Below are 20,148 nucleotides of genomic sequence, written 5' to 3' on the forward strand. Positions count from 1 at the left end.
TTCGCATTTGGGGTGCCATTACAGCTACTATTACACAACTGGGTGGGCTCAGCCCACCCTTTTTGAAGTCAATTAGAGCCTCAGGCTCTAATCATGTGCTTAAAAAAAAAAACATTGAAGTCCATGCGTCTGGCACCCTGCATAGAGATTAGAGGCCAGGCGCATGGTTTAGGGGGGCGGCGCCCCTGCCCCCTGTATGAGCTGCCGCCACTGTGGTCGACACAGATGGGGAGATTTACTAAAACTGGTGCACACAGAATCTTATCGTAACCAATCAGCCTCTAACTTTAGTTTGTTTGATTAAGCTTTGTCAATAAAACCCAGAAGCTGATTGGTTACTATGCACAGCTGCACCAGTTTTAGTAAATCGGAACAGTAAAACACAACTACTACCAGCAATGATAACCTTTCATATGAGCATACATAGCTGCATCGAGTCTATACAATATATATCATTATAAAGGATAAAACATTTTTAAAAACAATAATTTTTTCATTAAAACATAGGTGAAAAACTAGACATTAGATAACTATATCGTTTAAATTGGCTTTTTTATATTTTTTTTATTGTTTTTCTCTGAAATGTATTGTGGGGTAAACTCAGAAAGAACAGGCTGCATGTGATCTGACCCCCTGCAGAGTATCTAATTCCTGCTGCCTGTGTGGTTCACTTCTCTCTGTATAGACGCTCTGTCCTCCGTCACCCTCCCCCTCTATGATTATTGAGGGATAGTAGTATATGATGCCGGTGCTGGAAGGCTGTGTAAAAATATACGACATTGGTTATATTTACTAATCTAAATGGCTCCTGATTTCAAAACAGTATTTTGAAGTTCTTTTAGAGAAAGTGAATTGGCCATCTTGTCGCGGCGAAGTTGGGCGGCCCATTGGCGGAGTTGCGGACGGTCAAGATTTGAGGTTGTTTCTGTAGACCAAGGTGGTCGTCCTTTCCAGCTGTTTTTCCATTAGGAGGTCCAGGTCTTGGGAGGCCTTGTCCAGTTTCTCGGCCAGGTGAAATGTGGTGTCCAGCAGCTGATCCATCATGAGAAAGTTTTTATTCAGTCTACGCAAAAAAAAAAAAAGGAATAATCATTTTATAATATATATATTATACGGTGTATGTACAGTATCTCACAAACGTCAGTGCACCCCTCGCATTTTTGTAAATATTTTATTCTCTCTTTAATGTGACAACACTGAAGAAATGTCACTTTGCTACAATGTTGTGTAGTGAGTGTACAGCTTGTATAACAGTTTAACTTTGACGTCCCCTCAAAACAACTCAACACACAGCCATTAATGTCTAAACCACTGGCAACAACAGTGAGTACACCCCTAAGTGTCATGTTACTTGTTAGGCCCCATACACACGTCCGAGAAACTCGACACGCAAAACACATCGTTTTGCTCGTCGAGTTCCTTGTGAAGCCTCCGAGGATCTCGGCCAGCCAAGTTTCCTCATTGACTAACGAGGAAATAGAGAACATGTTCTCTATTTGGCCCGACGAGATCCTCGCCAGTTTCCTCGGCCAAAAGTGTACACATGACCGGGTTTCTCGGCAGAATACGGCTCCCATCGAGTTTCTGGCTGAATTCTGCCGAGAAACTCGGTCGTGTGTACGGGGCCTTAGTGTTACAAGGTCTCAGGTGTGAATGGGGAGCAGGTGTGTTAAATTTGGTGTTATCGCTCTCAGGCCCCATACACACGAGAGGATTTATCCGCAGATACGGTCCAGCGGACCGTATCCGCGGATAAATCCTCTCGAGGATTTCAGAGGATTTCTATGCGATGGCGTGTACACACCATCGCATTGAAATCCCAGCTGAAATCCTCTGCCGATGACGTGTCGCGCCGTCGCCGCTATTATGACGCGGCGACGGGCGCGACGCTGTCATATAAGGAATTCCACGCATGCGTCAAATCATTACGACGCGTGCGGGGAATCCCTTTGGACGGATGGATCCGGTAAGTCTGTACAGACGAGCGGATCCATCCGTTGGAATGGATTCCAGCAGATGGATTTGTTGAGCATGTCAGCAAATATCCATCTGCTGGAAATCCATTCCAGGGGAGATTTATCTGCGGATAAATATCCGACGGAGTGTACACACCATAGGATCTATCCGCAGAAACCCATTTGATGGGATTTATCTGCGGATAGATTCTATGGTGTGTATGGGGCCTCACTCTCTCATACTGGTCACTGGAAGTTCAACATGACACCTCATGGGTAAGAACTCTCTGAGGATCGGAAAAAAAGAATTGTGGCTCTACATAAAGATGGCCTAGGCTATAAGAAGATTGCCAAGACCCTGAAACTGAGCTGCAGCACGGTGGCCAAGACCATACAGCGGTTAAACAGGACAGGTTCCACTCAGAACAGGCCTCGCCATGGTCCACCAAAGAAGTTGAGTGCACGTGCTCAGCGTCATATCCAGAGGTTGTCTTTGGGAAATAGATGTATGAGCGCTGCCAGCATTGCTGCAGAGGTTATAGGTGGTGGGGGGTCAGCCTGTCAGTGCTCAGACCATACGCCACACACTGCATCAAATTGGTCTGCATGGCTGTCGTCCCAGAAGGAAGCCTCTTCTAAAGATGATGCACAAGAAAGTCCACAAACAGTTTACTGAAGACAAGCAGACTAAGGACATGGACTACTGGAACCATGTCCTGTGGTCTGATAAATAAATAGATGTTATAAAAATATTTTTTTTGGTTTGTTGGGCTCAGATGCAAAGTAGTTACACTTTAATTACAAAAAGAGTTTCTTCAATCTGATCATAGTTGATGCTCCTTCGCAATCCCATGGCACTGTTACGCCTGTAAAACTTGGAGAAATTACCCCTCAAATTAGTTTTTGGTTGATTTGGTTGATATCTGGAAATGATACAGTCCTTCCCCTTATGAGATGCATCCTACATTACGATAAGGAAGACAGCTTCTTGTTCAGAAGCAAGTTAGCCGTGAGATAATTCAATTGCTCACCTAGACGTTATCAATCTCCTCTTAACCAAAGTGCTCTGTACAAAACATAAAGCACATTCCCTTCTCTTTTGCACAGGAAGCCGAATGAAGAATGTTTTCCGTAAAATGCCGTCAAGCGAAAGTCTTTTAATTTTTTTGCTTCCCATCATATGTATTAATGGGAGGATAATTAACCTCATTCACACAGGAAGAGGCTCTGGAAATGAGAGCTTGGCGGTGAGCCATCGATCGCTTTTAAGGAGGTGTGTTTTTATTGTGGTCAGGACTTAAAAATAAAATTTAGCAGAAGGAGCTTTGAGGTTACTTTTCATGCGCTTCCCGTGTTTCTTATTTTTTTGGGCAAGAACCATAAAAGCTTTGGGTCCCGTCCTGGCTCTGTATACACAAGTGGAAAAGAAAAGATGGAACGCCACCATTCAAAAGAAACAGCCCAGGTCCCGCTATGACTAAGGCTTGTGGGGAGGGCAAAACGCGTCAGAGTGTCCTGGGAGCAGTCACTTTCACCTTTTCTTACCTAGGCATTTTTTTCGGAGTGCAGCCTTCCATCTTTCCTGTGTCTTCCTTTGCTTCAATGCTATTAAAAAAGGCTGTTGTTTACAGAGCCCTGTAGCTCAAGCTGATTCAGGGTAGTTTTACACCCTGACTTTCCCTCTTTCCAGTAGTACAAAAGAGGACCTGTACTGTTTGAAAAGGCCAGCTGAGGGCAAAGGACTATTCACTTATCTGTGGTCTCTTCGCAGCTGATTTTTTTTCCCCCATTGCTGACTTACCACGGCTTGTTTTTTACTGTATCAATAAGTGGAGACGGCCATCTTGGTGAAGGCAAGGCTTTGCTTCCTCACATTAGAACTGCCTGCTTTAGGACAAGTAAGGTAATAGTGAAGGAGCAGCAGGAGAGGTGGAAGAAGCACAGATCCATAGAATGGAGAAACAGAAGCAGGGAGATTCTTGCAATGCAGGTCCTCAGGTACAGCTTCCTCTCCAGCAAGGAGAATGGTGATGAGCTCAATAGTGACGTCACCAAATCTCACTCCAAATCTGGTGAGACTAGCAGATCTGCAGAATGGAGAATTAAAAGCAGGGAGATTCTTGCACTTCAGGTCCCTCAGGTACAACCTCTCCCTCCAGCAAGGAGAATGGTGATCAGCTCAATAGTGATGTCACCAAATCTCACTCCAAATCTGATGAGACTAGCAGATCTGCAGAATGGAGAAACAAAAGCAAGGAGATTCTTGCAATGCAGGTCCTCAGGTACAACTTCCTCTCCAGCAAGGAGAATGGTGATCAGCTCAATAGTGACGTCACCAAATCTCACTCCAAATCTGGTGAGACTAGCATATCTGCAGAATGGAGAAACAAAAGCAGGGAGATTCTTGCACTTCAGGTCCCTCAGGTACAGCTTCCCCTCCAGCAAGGAGAACAGTAATCAACACAATAGTCACCTCACCAAATCTCACTCCAAATCTGGTGAGACTAGCAGATCTGCAGAATGGAGAAACAAAAGCAAGGAGATTATTGCAATGCAGGTCCTCAGGTACAGCTTCCACTCCAGCAAGGAGAATGGTGATCAGCTCAATAGTGACGTCACCAAATCTCACTCCAAATCTGGTGAGACTAGCAGATCTGCAGAATGGAGAAACAAAAGCAGGGAGATTCTTGCACTTCAGGTCCCTCAGGTACAGCTTCCTCTCCAGCAAGGAGAATGGTGATCAGCTCAATTGTGACGTCACCAAATCTCACTCCAAATCTGGTGAGACTAGCTGTCAGAGACAGCAGTGCAGAACGAAAACATTTGTTTTATTTCATTTCGATTTGTTATTTTAATTATTTAGTTTTAGTTAAATTCATTAAATTCATTTTCGGAATTCGTTTTTGTTTCATTTATTCGTTTTCAAATTTGATTACATTTTTTTAATTAGGTCGAAATTAGTAAATTTGACCGACTTTGGAAAACTAGAATCACATTTGAATTTATTCTATTCAAAATTTTAATTTCGGATTATGGTTATATTTTTTCTATTTTATTTTATTCTATGCTATTTTATTGGTTTATTTTTTTATTTTTTTCCTATTCTCTTCTATTTCAATGTTTTCTATTTTATTCTTTCCTATTCTATTCTAATCTGTTCTTTTGGGTTTGAATTTATTTGATTCGAAATTCAAATTTTGTAAGACACTTTTATTCTTTCTATTTTATCCTATTCTGTTCTATTACGCAGTGGAACCTCGGATCGCGAGTAACGCAGTTAACGAGCGTTTTGCAATACAAGCACTGTATTTAAAAAAAAATCCTAACTCGGTTTGTGAGTGTTGTCTCACAAAACGAGCAGGATTCAGACCAAAGTGGTGTGCAGTACCGTGTTTGGTCTGAGGTGGGGGGGGGCGCAGGAGCAGAGCAAAGCCAAACGCCGCCGATCGGCGCCATTCGAAAATGTACGGAAAGGCCAGAGGACAGCTGGGTTGACCTAGGCAAACCTCGGGAACAGAGTCTTTCTGAGGTTTACCGAGGTCTCTCCGAGGCTCTCTGGCGCCCCCCCCCCACCTCTGGCCACATGCAGTATTGCATGCCATTGAAGTCAATGCGGAACAAATTATTTTTCGTTTCCATTGACTTCAATAGGGAAACTTGCTTTGATATGTGAGTACTTTGAATTACGAACATTCTCCTGGAATGGATTATGTTCGTAATCTGAGGTTCCACTGTATTGTTTTTTTTTTTTCTATTCTATTCTATTGTATACAAGTTAAAATGTATTCTCTTCGAAAATTCCAGTTTCAGAAGGCGTTTATATGCTATTCTAATCTATTCCATTCAAAATTCAAATTTATTCTATTTTAAATTCAAATTTCGGTAGACGGTTATATTCTATCTATTTTATTCTATTACATTGTTTTTTTCTATTCTTTTCTACTCTATTCCTTTATTTTCTACTCTTTTTTATTCTATTCTTGTTTCAAAATCGAATTGGAATTTCGTATAAATTTTAATTTTGTTATTTTGGATTTGTTTAAAATCGTTACTATTGTAATTTGGAAATTCGGATACATCCAAACCTCCAAATAACAAAAAATGTGCCTGAATTTCTAAGATATACAGCTATAAGCTGAAGGTAAAGGAACTAAGGGCCAAATCCTCAAAAGAGATACGACGGAGTAACTGCTGTTACTCCGTCGTATCCCTGGTCCTAACTATGGAACTGATCCACAGAATCAGTTTCCCATAGTTAGGACGAAGATCCGACATGTGTAATTGAATTACACTGTCGGATCTTAGGATGCAGTACCGCATCCGCCGCTGGGGGCATTTCGCGTCGAAATGCCGCCTCGGGTATGCAAATTAGGACTTACGGAGATCCACAAAGCTTTTCAGCTTCGTTTTTTCTCCGTAAGTTTTATTTTGCAAACGCAAAATTAGGGCTACTTTTACAAGGTGTAAACTGTTTACACCTTGTAAAAACAGACCTTTCTTGCTCGCGACGCGTTTTTTTTAAAATTTCAATAATTTTTTGGGCGCCGTATCTTTTTTTTTACCCGACGCAACTTTATTGTCCCGTCGCAATCCATAAAGTCTGACGTAACGTAATTTCGCGCTATGCACGTCGGGAAAATGACGTCACGAGCATGCGCAGTACGGCTGGCGTGGGAGCGCGCCTCATTTAAATGGGAATCGCCCCCTGGAGAAGAGGAACGCCTTGCGCCGGCCCGATTTAAGTTACACCGCTCAAAATTTCTAGGTAAGTGCTTTGTGGATCGGGCACTTAGTTAGAGATTTTGCGGCGGTGTAACTTAAATGGAAAAAGTTACGTTGCGCCGGGATTTTGAGGATTAGGCCCTAAGTGCAGTGCTCTTAGTAAAACGGAATTCATACTCAACTTATATTCCAAGTGAATTCATTGACCTTAAACATTTATAAGTCAGAAAGTGACAACAATAACTTAATATTGAATATTTATCTTCTTACATAACCTAGATTTGGACTGATTCCCTTTATGGTGGCTTCACATATATGACGCAAACAATTGTAACCAACTGACAAAAAAAAAAATTACAAACCAAAGACCCTTCAATTGATCATTTAGTGAGCTCCTGATCAATCGGCCATGGTGGAATTTTGTTGACTGTTTCTGATCGATCGAACACATACAAGTCTGAGAACTCCTTGTAATACAGATCGATTAAAGAATCATTTTTAATAGATCAATTAATATTTTCAGTCGATCAAAAAGCGTAAAACAATGCCACATGTGTTGTGTGGTTCAATACTTCGATCGATGAAGAGCAGCTTTGTTTGCGATCGATTGTATGTAGACTGATCACAAGTCCCGTATTGGATAAAAAGATCTCATCATGTTGCTTTTTCTTGCCCTACGGAAGACAGGCAGGAAGGGGTTAACCCAGACTGATGAGAAGCCTCCTAAAATAAGGTCCTTTCCTCTATGGGCCGTTATGGTGCTGTTATCTACCGAATGGATTTTACGTCTTTGAGATCCAATTATATTATGTTGTACTTTCCTGGAATTGCTGTTTTCTACATTGTTACCTATTGTTGCCAATCTACGTTCCTTCATTAGTGAGGTTACATTCCATTGTTCCCAGGTTCTTCAACGATCGGTGCGGTCATATTATCTGACCCATCTAATTACTGGACACGGCATGGAGAGCTGCTCTCGGAGTCTGAGTTTTATCCGATTGATGCATTAGGCAACAGCTAAGTACTTGGAGCCAACTACTGCAGGGTTAGGTATAGAAATGAAGGGACATATGGAGCACTTATTGTATTTTATGGCATCATGCCACATGACCATCTAAAATGTATAATTGGATAAATCATCAGTGGGATCTCCCTTCCATCATTTCTAGCTCTCTGCCCTGTGCTGTGCATGTGAATAGAGTCTCAGGATGTGATGCATATGATAGGATTTTAAAGGGTCAGTCCAACCAAAAGGGTTCGTTTAGGAAAAGATAGACCATGGTGGAGGGAATCAGACCATGGTGGACGGAATCAGACCATGGTGGAGGAAATCAGACCATGCTGGACGGTATCAGACCATGCTGGATGGAATCAGACCATGGTGGAGGGAATCAGACCATGGTGGACCGAATCAGACCATGGTGGAGGGAATCAGACCATGGTGGAGGGAATCAGACCATGGTGGAGGGAATCAGACCATGCTGGATGGAATCAGACCATGGTGGAGGGAATCAGACCATGGTGGAGGGAATCAGACCATGGTGGAGGGAATCAGACCATGCTGGATGGAATCAGACCATGGTGGAGAGAATCAGACCATGGTGGATGGAATCAGACCATGGTGGATGGAATCAGACCATGCTGGACGGAATCAGACCATGCTGGACTGAATCAGACCATGCTGGACGGAATCAGACCATGCTGGACGGAATTAGACCATGCTGGACGGAATCAGACCATGGTGGACGAAATCAGACCATGCTGGACAGAATCAGACCATGCTGGACGGAATCAGACCATGCTGGACGGAATCAGACCATGGTGGAGGGAATCAGACCATAGTGGAGGGAATCAGACCATGCTGGACGGAATCAGACCATGGTGGACGAAATCAGACCATGCTGGACGGAATCAGACCATGCTGGACGGAATCAGACCATGGTGGAGGGAATCAGACCATGCTGGGCGAAATCAGACCATGGTGGAGGGAATTAGACCATGGTGGAGGGAATCAGACCATGTTGGAGGGAATCAGACCATGCTGGACGGAATCAGACCATGCTGGATGGAATCAGACCATGCTGGACAGAATCAGACCATGGTGGAGGGAATCAGACCATGGTGGAGGGAATCAGACCATGGTGGACGAAATCAGACCATGGTGGAGAGAATTAGACCATGCTGGACGGAATCAGACCATGGTGAAGGGAATCAGACCATGGCGGAGGGAATCAGACCATGCTGGATGGAATCAGACCATGCTGGATGGAATCAGACCATGGCGGAGGGAATCAGACCATGCTGGATGGAATCAGACCATGCTGGATGGAATCAGACCATGGTGGAGGGAATCAGACCATGGCAGAGGGAATCAGACCATGCTGGATGGAATCAGACCATGGTGGACAGAATCAGACCATGGTGGATGGAATCAGACCATGCTGGACGGAATCAGACCGTGGTGGAGGGAATCAGACCATGCTGGACAGAATCAGACCATGGTGGAGGGAATCAGACCATGGTGGACGGATTGAGACCATGGTGGATGTAATCAGACCATGGTGGAGGGACTCAGACCATGGTGGACGGAATCAGACCATGGTGGAGGGAATCAGACCATGGTGGAGGGAATCAGACCATGGTGGACGGAATCAGACCATGGTGGACAGAATCAGATCATGGTGGACAGAATCAGACCATGCTGGACGGAATCAGACCATGGTGGACAGAATCAGACCATGGTGGAGGGAATCAGACCATATTGGACGGAATCAGACCATGGTGGACGGAATCAGACCATGGTGGAGGGAATCAGACCATGGTGGAGGGAATCAGACCATGGTGGACGGAATCAGACCATGGTGGACAGAATCAGATCATGGTGGACAGAATCAGACCATGCTGGACGGAATCAGACCATGGTGGACAGAATCAGACCATGGTGGAGGGAATCAGACCATGGTGGACAGAATCAGACCATGCTGGACGGAATCAGACCATGCTGGACGGAATCAGACCATGGTGGAGGGAATCAGACCATGCTGGACGGAATCAGACCATGCTGGACAGAATCAGACCATGCTGGACGGAATCAGACCATGGTGGAGGGAATCAGACCATGGTGGAGGGAATCAGACCATGGTGGAGGGAATCAGACCATGGTGGAGGGAATCAGACCATGGTGGAGGGAATCAGACCATGCTGGACGGAATCGGACCCTGGTGGACAGAATCAGACCATGCTGGACGGAATCAGACCATGCTGGACGGAATCGGACCATGGTGGACAGAATCAGACCATGGTGGAGGGAATCAGACCATGGTGGACGGAATCAGACCATGGTGGACGGAATCAGACCATGGTGGAGGGAATCAGACCACTTAGGGGTGTACTCACTTTTGTTGACATTAATGGCTGTGTGTTGAGTTATTTTGAGGGGACAGCAAATTTACACTGTTATACAAGCTGTACACTCACTACACAACATTGTAGCAAAGTGTCATTTCTTCAGTGTTGTCACATGAAAAGATAGAAGAAAATATTTACAAAAATGTGAGGGGCGTACTTACTTTTTCTGAGATACTGTGTAATACTGCTCTATAACCTATTGAATACATGTTTCCAATGTATCACTTACTGTATTTTTGATATGCAATTGCAACGATTGCCATTGCATTTGAAAAACTGCAACGATGGCCATTTTATTCTCTAGGGTCTCTGCTAAAAAAAAAAATAGATACCTTTCAGAGATTTAATAAGTAATTTTCTAGCAAAAAATACAGATTTTCACTTGTAAATAAGAGGTGTCAGAATAGGCCTGGTCCTTAATCACATCAGGGGACTATTCAAACACAGCACAGGGCATACAGAGTTTGAAATGATGGCAGGGAGATCTCACAGATGGAGTATAGAAGACACAGGAAGCCATGGAACTGGGTCCCCCTTCCCCACTTCTAATTCATGTTGTAAAATGAGTGCACCATTCTACAGTACTTTCATTCTTTGCCTCATTTGCTCTGCTGCGCCCAGGGCAGCTTTCCCTTCTGTCCACCCCTTTTCCCAGCCCTTCATGTAGAACACCAAGGGCTAACTCAGCCAGTCAGTGTAGCGCCAGTCTTATGGGGTGGACTGGGCTGAGAGGCAAATTAGTCCAACGCCCCCATAAATCGGCTGCACTGCTTCCGGCATTCCCCAATTGTGGGGGGCGCTGCTTCTAATTTTGACTGTCCTATCATCCTGGACCACAACCCTTCCTCAGAACTAGAACTATAAGCAACACTTTATTTATTTTTTTCATTTTGTATAGAGTAAGGGAGGGTATCCCTGTCCCATTGCAGAGATTTCCCTTCACTTCCTGCCCCATAGCCAAACAGGAAGTGAGAGGAAACCTATGCAAATTAAGGGAATCCATTGCCACCCCAAGGCTCTCAGAACTAGTGTCCCCACTCAAAACAAATCGGGGTGGGTCTTAAACAGAAAGGGGTGTGGCCTTGACAGGAAGGGGTGGGTCATAGTTAAATTAGGGGGTGCACGAGTTTAGTCAGGCCTAGGGCAGCACAAAAAATACACTACGGACCAAGCCTCTTTTTGAGATTTCTTGTTTACGTGTTTTTTTTGCTAGAAAATTACTCATGAGCTTTATATATTTATTTTTTTCAGACACCCTAGAGAATAAAATGGCGGTCATCGCAATACTTTATGTCACACCGTATTTGCGCAGCGGTCTTCCAAGCACAATTGATTTGGAAAAAAAATACACTTTTTTGAATAAAAAAATAAGACAACAGTAAAGTTAGCTACATTTTTTTCAATATTGTGAAAGATGATGTTACGCCGAGTAAATTGATACCCAACATGTCACGCTTCAAAATAGCAAGACTGTTGGTGGCAGGCATCGTGACTGACAAGGGCTTGGCAAACGTTTAGGTGCTTTTTTTGGGGGTTACATTTTTTTCCTGAATGAGTAAGGTTACTATTATTCAAAGGGGCTGATAAGCCCTCCTCTCACAAACCCCCACAGCCACCGGCCAGTGTTATGAGAAAGAGGGCCTTGTCTTCATTAACATGAGGACAAGGTGCTTTGCCAGGGGAGGATATATTTTTTTCATTCTTTCTGTTGGATGTGCTAGGCCTGGTCATAGAAGTGAAACCCAATCCCCCATTTATGTAAGTGGTAGTGCCATGATGCAAATGGGTACAGGAGGAAATTACCGTATATACTCGAGTATAAGCCGACCCGAATATAAGCCGAGGCACCTAATTTTACCACAAAAAAATGGGAAAACGTATTGACTCGAGTATAAGCCGAGGGTGTCCATCTGCATGCCTTACTGTGCCTCACTTTGCCTCACTGTGTCCATGTGCATGCCTCACTGTGCCCATGCCTCACTGTGTCCATGTGCATGCATCAGTGTGTCCATGCCTCACTGTGCCCATGCCTCACTGTGTCCATGTGCATGCATCAGTGTGTCCATGCCTCACTGTGCCCATGCCTCACTGTGTCCATGTGCATGCATCAGTGTGTCCATGCCTCACTGTGCCCATGCCTCACTGTCTCCATTCCTCACTGTGCCCATGCCTCACTGTGCCCATGCCTCACTGTCTCCATTCCTCACTGTGCCCATGCCTCACTGTGCCCATGCCTCACTGTGCCCATGTCTCACTGTGTCCATGCCTCACTGTGCCCATGCCTCACTGTGCCTCACTTTGCCTCACTGTGTCCATGAATGAATGAAAAATTTATAAAGCGCGGCACATGCGAACTGAATCGCTTCTGGGCGCTAGTTGTTCGTGTCTCATGCCATTCAAAAGAGCAGAGTCTTGATCTGTCTTCTGAAAGTCAGGTGGTTTTCCTCCAACCGAATGCTGGTTGGTAAAGCATTCTATAGTCTTGGACCTTGAAAGGCAAACCTTCTTTCTCCTTTAGACTTGTATTTGGTTTTTGGTACCCTGACCAGATTTTGGTCGGTGGATCGCAGAACGCGATTAGAATTGTGAGGTTTGATCTTGTCACAAAGATATTGCGGAGCCTTCCCATGGATGCACTTATGTGTCAGGCAGAGTGCTTTAAATGCAATTCTTTCTTTTACTGGCAGTGTGCATGCCTCACTGTGCCCATGTGCATGCCTCAGTGTGCCCATGCCTCACTGTGTCCATGCCTCACTGTGTCCATGCCTCACTGTGTCCATGCCTCACTGTGCCCATGCCTCACTGTGTACAGGCCTCACTGTGCCCATGCCTCACTGTGCCCATGCCTCACTGTGTCCATGACTAGACTGACGTTTAACATGGGAGTCTATGGAAGGGGTGCCCGGCTTTGAAAAATCGGTGCTCCCCACCCGTAGGTCTCTTAGACAACAATCTTTGCACACCTGTAGAGGAGAAATGGGGCTACATGTGTGCCAAATTCTGGGTCTAGGAGACCTACGACCGGCCGGTACCGGGTCCCCAAAGTCACTGGAGAAATTACCATTTAACATGGGAGTCTAAGGAAGAGGTGCCCGGATTTGAAAAATCGGTGCTCCCCGGACTTAGGTCCTCCGGACAAAAAACTTTGCACGATTGTAGAGGAAGAGAGGGGCTACATGTGTACTGGGCCCCCAAAGATCAGGCACAAAAAGGTAACATAATTATACCATTCACCCAATAATTACTATACTTTGGTAACGACATCAAGCACTACCAGTACATAAATATGACAATCCCACTGGTTTCCACTCAATTGGGTAGATTCAGTAAGATCGCCGTAACTTTGCGGCGGCGTAGCTTAAGGAATTTAAGCTACGCCGCCGTAAATTAGCGAGGCAAGTACATGATTCTCAATGTACTTGCCTGCTAAGTTACGTCGGCGTAGCCTGAAGGGCTCCGAATTCAAATGTGTTGGGGGGGGGGGGGGGCGTGTTTAATGGCAATGAGGCTTGACCTCACGTTTTTTTAAGTTTTTTTTTAAAGTGCGCATGCGCCGGGCGCCTACATCTCCAAGTGTGCATTGCGGCTACGTACGCCGCATGGGCCTATTGATTTCAACGTGGACGTAAACAACGTAAATCCCGTTTTGCGGACGACTTACGCAAACGACGAACCACTCAGAACGGGGCCGATCGGTAACTATCGGCACCGTTCGGCTCTGCTTGGCTCCGGCGCCCCCCCCACCCCAGGCCAAACGCGGTACTGCACACGGCTTTGGCTTGAATCCTGCTCATTTTGCGAGACAAAACTCGCAAACTGAGTCAGGATTTGCTTGTATTGCAAAACGCTCGTTAACCGCGTTACTCGCAATCTGAGGTTCCACTGTAGCAGAAACGGTACCTAAGCAATCCATCCGGTTTGTATCTAGTCAGGTAGGCTCTTGTACTAAATCAGGGGTCTCCAAACTTTATGAATAAAGGGCCAGTTTACTGTCCTTCAGACTTTGAGTGGGCAGGGCTGTGGCTAGAGGGAGTAGAAAATTCCTGGCCTCAATGGGAGTAAAGAATGCCCCATCATTGATGTCGGTGGGTGGAATAGTCCCCCGTCATTGGTATTTGTGGGAGGTATATAACCCCCATTGTTGGCATTGGGGAAAGAAATAGTACCCCCTTCATAGGTGTCATTTGGAGGAATAGTGCCACATTGTTGCTATTAGGGGAAAGAATAGTGCCCCACCATTGGTATTCATGGGAGGAATAGTACCCCATTATTGGTCTTAGTGGGAGGAATAGTGCCCCATTGTTGACATTGGGGGAATAAATAATACCCCATCATCGGTGCCAATGGGATGAGTAGTGCCCCATCATTGGGAGGTATTGGGAGGAATAGTGTCCCATCATTTTCATTAGTGGGAGGTACAGTGAAACCTTGGTTTACGAGTAACAAGGTTAACGAGCAGTTTGAAAGATGAGAAACGTTAAAAAAGAAAACTGACTCGCTTTGCGAGTGTTGTCTCGCAACACGAGCAGAATTCAAGCTAATGGGGTGTGCAGTACCGCATTTGGCCTGAGGTGCGGGGGCGCTGGAGCCGAGCAGAGCTGATCGGAGCCGTTTTGGAAATACACGGAAATACTGGGAAAGTTCCTGGGTGTTTCCGAGCCTTTCTCGAGGGTTCCCGATGTCAGCCAAACAGCCAAACATTTTCGAGGCTCACAGGCGCCCCCACTCTGGCCACATGCGGTATTGCATGCCATTGAAGTCTTTGCGGAACAAATTATTTTTGTGTCTATTGACTTCTATGGGGAAACTCGCTTTGATAGGCGAGTGCTTTGTATTAAGAGCATTCTCCTGGAACGGATTATTCTCGCAATCCAAGGTTCCACTGTATATAGTTCCATTGTTGGCATTAGGGGAAGAATTAGTACCCCACCATTGGTGTCATTGGGAAGAAAAGTGCCATCATTGGTATCAGTGGGAAGTATAGGGCCCTGCAGTTGGTGTCAGCTGGAAGAATAGTATCCCATCATTAGTGTTAGTGGCAGGGCCGGCCCTACCATGGGACCCGATGGTACCATTGTACCAGGCGGCACTTTCAATCGCAGCCCGCCCGCCATCCCATTCCGCGAGCTCCGCTCTCCGCTCCACTGTGGGGCTAATTGCATGAATAGAGCCATAACAGGTCCTCTTTATACTCCTATACATGTAAACAACCATAACAGGTCCTCTTTATACTCCTATTTACATGTATAGAGCCATGATAGGTCCACTTTAGTTATCATGATATAAAATAATGGATGTGGGGGCATTTTGGTGGGCGTAATTTTTTTTGGGGAGCAGCATTTCATTCTTGGTATCAGGCAGCACAATGTCTTGGGCCGGCACTGGTCAGTGGGAAGAATAGTGTCCCATTGTTGGGCTCAGTGGTAGGAATAGTGCCCCATTGTTGGTATTAGTGATAGGAATTATGCCCCATTGTTGGTGTAGAAGCCATAGTGCCTTTTATCAGGAAAAGTGGGCCAGATTCTCAAAAGAGTTACGCCGGTGTGTCTGCTGATACACCGGCGTAATTCGAATTTCCCGCCGGCGTATCATTGTTTTGTATTCGCAAAACAAGATACGCCGGAATTAGGCTAGGATCCGACTGGTGTAAGTCACTTACACCGTCGGATCCTAAATGCAATACAACGCTGACCGCTAGATGGCGTTTACGTTCAGGTCTCATTTGACTATGCAAATGAGCCTGATACGCCGATTCCCGAACGAATTTGCGTTGCGTAGTCGTCGTTTCCGTAAGCGTAAGGTTACCCCTGCTATATGAGGGGTAACCTTACGCCAGTCCGCCGTATGCCATGTTAAGTATGGCGTCGGGTCCGCGTCGTCTTTTTCTGTCGGTTACGTCGTTTTCCTAAGTCGTTCTTGAATACGACTTTACGTCAATGATGTTTTCCGTCATGAGCTGGAGCATGCGCACTGGGCTATTTTTCAGCCCGGCGCATGCGCAGTTCGATCGGCACGGGGGTGCGCTTAATTTGAATACAAGCCGCCCCCTTTGAATTACGCGGCCATACACCGGGCCAATTACACTACGCCGCCGCAAATTTCGGAGCAAGTGCTTGGAGAATACGGCACTTGCTCCAGTAAGTTGCGGTGGCGTGGTGTAAATGGCGTGCGCTACGCCGCCGCAGATTCTACGAGAATCTGGCCCAGTGTCCTTAGGGCCTGAAAAAGGCAAGCAAAGGGCAACATCAAGCCCCTGGGCTGCAGTTTGGAGACCCCTACACTACACACTGTAACTGTTTGTAGATCCAAAGAAAAATTTTCACAGAGATTTCCAGTAAAGTAGCACACAACAGATCTGATCCCTACTTTTTCTTCTCGTCTGGAATATCCGAGCCGTCGTCGTCCATCCGCGTGTGGAGCTCTAGTATGACTTTATTCAGCGTCCCGTAGAATTCCTTGTTGTCCTCTCGTATTCCTTTATTATGTTCTGTGATGACCTCCTGGTAGCCAAGGTCCTGAGCGTCAACGTTCACTGTGTACTTCAAACTCTGCAGAACCCGGTTGTGGTCCTGGAGAAGGTTCTGTAGGTACTGTACATCGTCCTTAATGCTCCGACCATTGTCCTTCCCCACGCATGACTCCTGGCGCGGGGTCACGAAGGTCATCTGACACTTATTGGTGGGCGGTGGGTGATGCTGGGGCTCCTTGGGCTGGTCGTGCTGGGCGGTTGGGAGGAATCCAGAGCCTAAATCAGCCAGAGCTTCATCTCCGCTCTGCGCTGAGCTGAACGATACGGCAAGCCACAACATCAGCGCCATGCATGGTGCCCAGTACAGCTGCATTGTACCCTGGAAGGAAAACACAAATTATTATTAATGTGGACTGCTGGTTGTAAATTCAACAGTAAGTAGACCTTCCACCTATTCAAGATGTCCCCCTCTCTCACAACAATGCTGCATAAAAGGACCTATGGGGGGGAAGTAGTCAGATAATTTACTTACCTTTCCCAGACTTCCACAGTGCCGGGGGTGACATCATCCTCTTGCCAACAAGTTCCCGGAAAATGTTGAGTAGCGACAAGAGAAAGAAAAAGAGCTGCTGCTCCAGGTGTATAATGAGAACCTGAGGCAGGGATGGACTGGCCATTGGGACTACAGGGAGTTTCCCGGTGGGCCGATGGCTCAGTGGGCCGGCTTCAGTGACAGCGAACTGCCGCCCCGTCCGCTCCTCTGTCTCTCCCTTCCCGCAGCGCTCACCTCCTCTCCCTCCCCACAGCGCTCACCTGGGGGGACAAAGAAGCAGGAGGAGGACCAGAGGAGCAGGGGGGGGACAAGAGAGGAGCATGGGGGAGGGGACAGACAGCTCACTCAACAGCTATGGCCTGGGAGTTTCTCACTTCTGCCTAATCTTGTCCCATAAGGGGGGGCACCATACTGATTCTTTGCCCCGGGTGAAATAATGTCTAGCTTCCCCACTGGTACTGCCTATAAGAGTACCAGTACCAGCCATTCTACTCTAATAAAGTAGAACGGCTAGTGAAGGGGGAGAGGGGGCTTGGGTGGCCGCCATGGGAGAGACCTGTCAACGTGGGCCGGTCTGGATGAAGTCCAGGGCCAAATTTTTGTCCCAGTCCAGCCCTGACCTGAGGTGGAATGTCCTAGAGTGCCAGCCCTGGCCCGCCTCCATGGGAAACGTGTAAGAAAAGAAATGGCTGCACATGCAGGAATTCTGATTGCCTTTTATTGTTCAAAGCGAAAACACCAAAGACACCAACACGAGGTCACTTAGATGCATTTCACACATACATCTTGTGCTTAATCATCTTGTGCTTAATCATCTACCAAAGACACCAACGCAAGGTCACGTAGACGCGTTTCACACTTACATCTTGTGCTTAAATTAAGCACAAGATGTTTGTGTGAAACGTGTCTACTTGACCTTGTGTTGGTGTCTTTAGTAGATGATTAAGCACAAGATGTATGTGTGAAACGGTTCTTCTTGACCTTGCGTTGGTGTCTTTGGTAGATGATTAAGCACAAGATAATTAAGCACAAGATGTATGTGTGAAACGCGTCTAGTTGACCTTGTGTTGTTGTCTTTGGTAGATGTTTAAGCACAAGATGTATGTGTGAAACGCGTCTACTTGACATTGTGTTGGTGTCTTTAGTAGATGATTAAGCACAAGATGTATGTGTGAAACGGTTCTACTTGACCTTGTGTTGGTGTCTTTAGTAGATGATTAAGCACAAGATGTATGTGTGAAACGGTTCTACTTGACGTTGCGTTGGTGTCTTTGGTAGAGGATTAAGCACAAGATGATTAAGCACAAGATGTAAGTGTGAAACGCGTCTACTAGACCCCGTGTTGGTGTCTTTGGGAGATGATTAAGCACAAGATAATTAAGCACAAGATGTATGTGTGAAACGCGTCTACTTGACTTTGTGTTGGAGTCTTTAGTAGATGATTAAGCACAAGGTGTACGTGTGAAACGGTTCTACTTGACCTTGTGTTGGTGTCTTTGGTAGATGATTAAGCACAAGATGTATGTGTGAAACGCGTCTACTTGACCTTGTGTTGGTGTCTTTGGTAGATGATTAAGCACAAGATGTATGTGTGAAACGCGTCTACTTGACCTTGTGTTGGTGTCTTTGAGAGATGATTAAGCACAAGATAATTAAGCACAAGATGTATGTGTGAAACGCGTCTACTTGACCCCGTGTTGGTGTCTTTGGTAGATGTTTAAGCACAAGATGTATGTGTGAAATGCGTCTACTTGACCCCGTGTTGGTGTCTTTGGGAGATGATTAAGCACAAGATGTATGTGTGAAACGGTTCTACTTGACCTCGTGTTGGTGTCTTTGGTAGATGATTAAGCACAAGATAATTAAGCACAAGATGTATGTGTGAAACGCGTCTACTTGACTTTGTGTTGGAGTCTTTAGTAGATGATTAAGCACAAGGTGTACGTGTGAAACGGTTCTACTTGACCTTGTGTTGGTGTCTTTGGTAGATGATTAAGCACAAGATGTATGTGTGAAACGCGTCTACTTGACCTTGTGTTGGTGTCTTTGGTAGATGATTAAGCACAAGATGTATGTGTGAAACGCGTCTACTTGACCTTGTGTTGGTGTCTTTGAGAGATGATTAAGCACAAGATAATTAAGCACAAGATGTATGTGTGAAATGCGTCTACTTGACTTTGTGTTGGAGTCTTTAGTAGATGATTAAGCACAAGGTGTACGTGTGAAACGGTTCTACTTGACCTTGTGTTGGTGTCTTTGGTAGATGATTAAGCACAAGATGTATGTGTGAAACGCGTCTACTTGACCTTGTGTTGGTGTCTTTGGTAGATGATTAAGCACAAGATGTATGTGTGAAACGCGTCTACTTGACCTTGTGTTGGTGTCTTTGAGAGATGATTAAGCACAAGATAATTAAGCACAAGATGTATGTGTGAAACGCGTCTACTTGACCCCGTGTTGGTGTCTTTGGTAGATGATTAAGCGCAAGATGTATGTGTGAAACGCGTCTACTTGACTTTGTGTTGGTGTCTTTAGTAGATGATTAAGCACAAGATGTATGTGTGAAACGGTTCTACTTGACCTCGTGCTGGTGTCTTAGGTAGATGATTAAGCACAAGATGATTAAGCACAAGATGTATGTGTGAAACGCGTCTACTTTACCCCGTGTTGGTGTCTTTGGGAGATGATTAAGCACAAGATAATTAAGCACAAGATGTATGTGTGAAACGATTCTACTTGACCTTGTGTTGGTGTCTTTGAGAGATGATTAAGCACAAGATAATTAAGCACAAGATGTAAGTGTGAAACGTGTCTACTTGACTTTGTGGTGGTATCTTTAGTAGATGATTAAGCACAAGATGTATGTGTGAAACGGTTTTACTTGACCTCGTGTTGGTGTCTTTAGTAGATGATTAAGCACAAGGGGCCATATTCTCATAGAAGTTACGATGGAGTATCTCAGGATACTCCATCGTATCTCCATTTTTTGGCCCGTGTATCTATACGACTGATTCTTAGAATCATTTTCGCATAGATACACT

General features: G+C 45.4%; 1 protein-coding gene across 1 annotated transcript in view; it reads right to left on the bottom strand.

Moving 5' to 3' along the window:
- Window positions 1–335: 335 nt before the first annotated feature.
- Window positions 336–20,148, bottom strand: part of LOC120936044 — a 166,132-nt gene continuing 146,319 nt past the window's right edge. The window contains exons 2-3 of the mRNA XM_040348144.1: window positions 16,452–16,933; window positions 336–1,063 (exon numbers count right to left, since the gene is read on the bottom strand). Coding sequence (XP_040204078.1) covers window positions 907–1,063; window positions 16,452–16,927 — 633 coding nt within the window. The 5' untranslated portion in view covers window positions 16,928–16,933 and the 3' untranslated portion in view covers window positions 336–906. The remainder of the gene's footprint in view (window positions 1,064–16,451; window positions 16,934–20,148) is intronic.

This window comes from Rana temporaria, chromosome 4 (assembly GCF_905171775.1).
Source record: "Rana temporaria chromosome 4, aRanTem1.1, whole genome shotgun sequence".
In the NCBI taxonomy this organism is placed as follows: domain Eukaryota; kingdom Metazoa; phylum Chordata; class Amphibia; order Anura; family Ranidae; genus Rana; species Rana temporaria.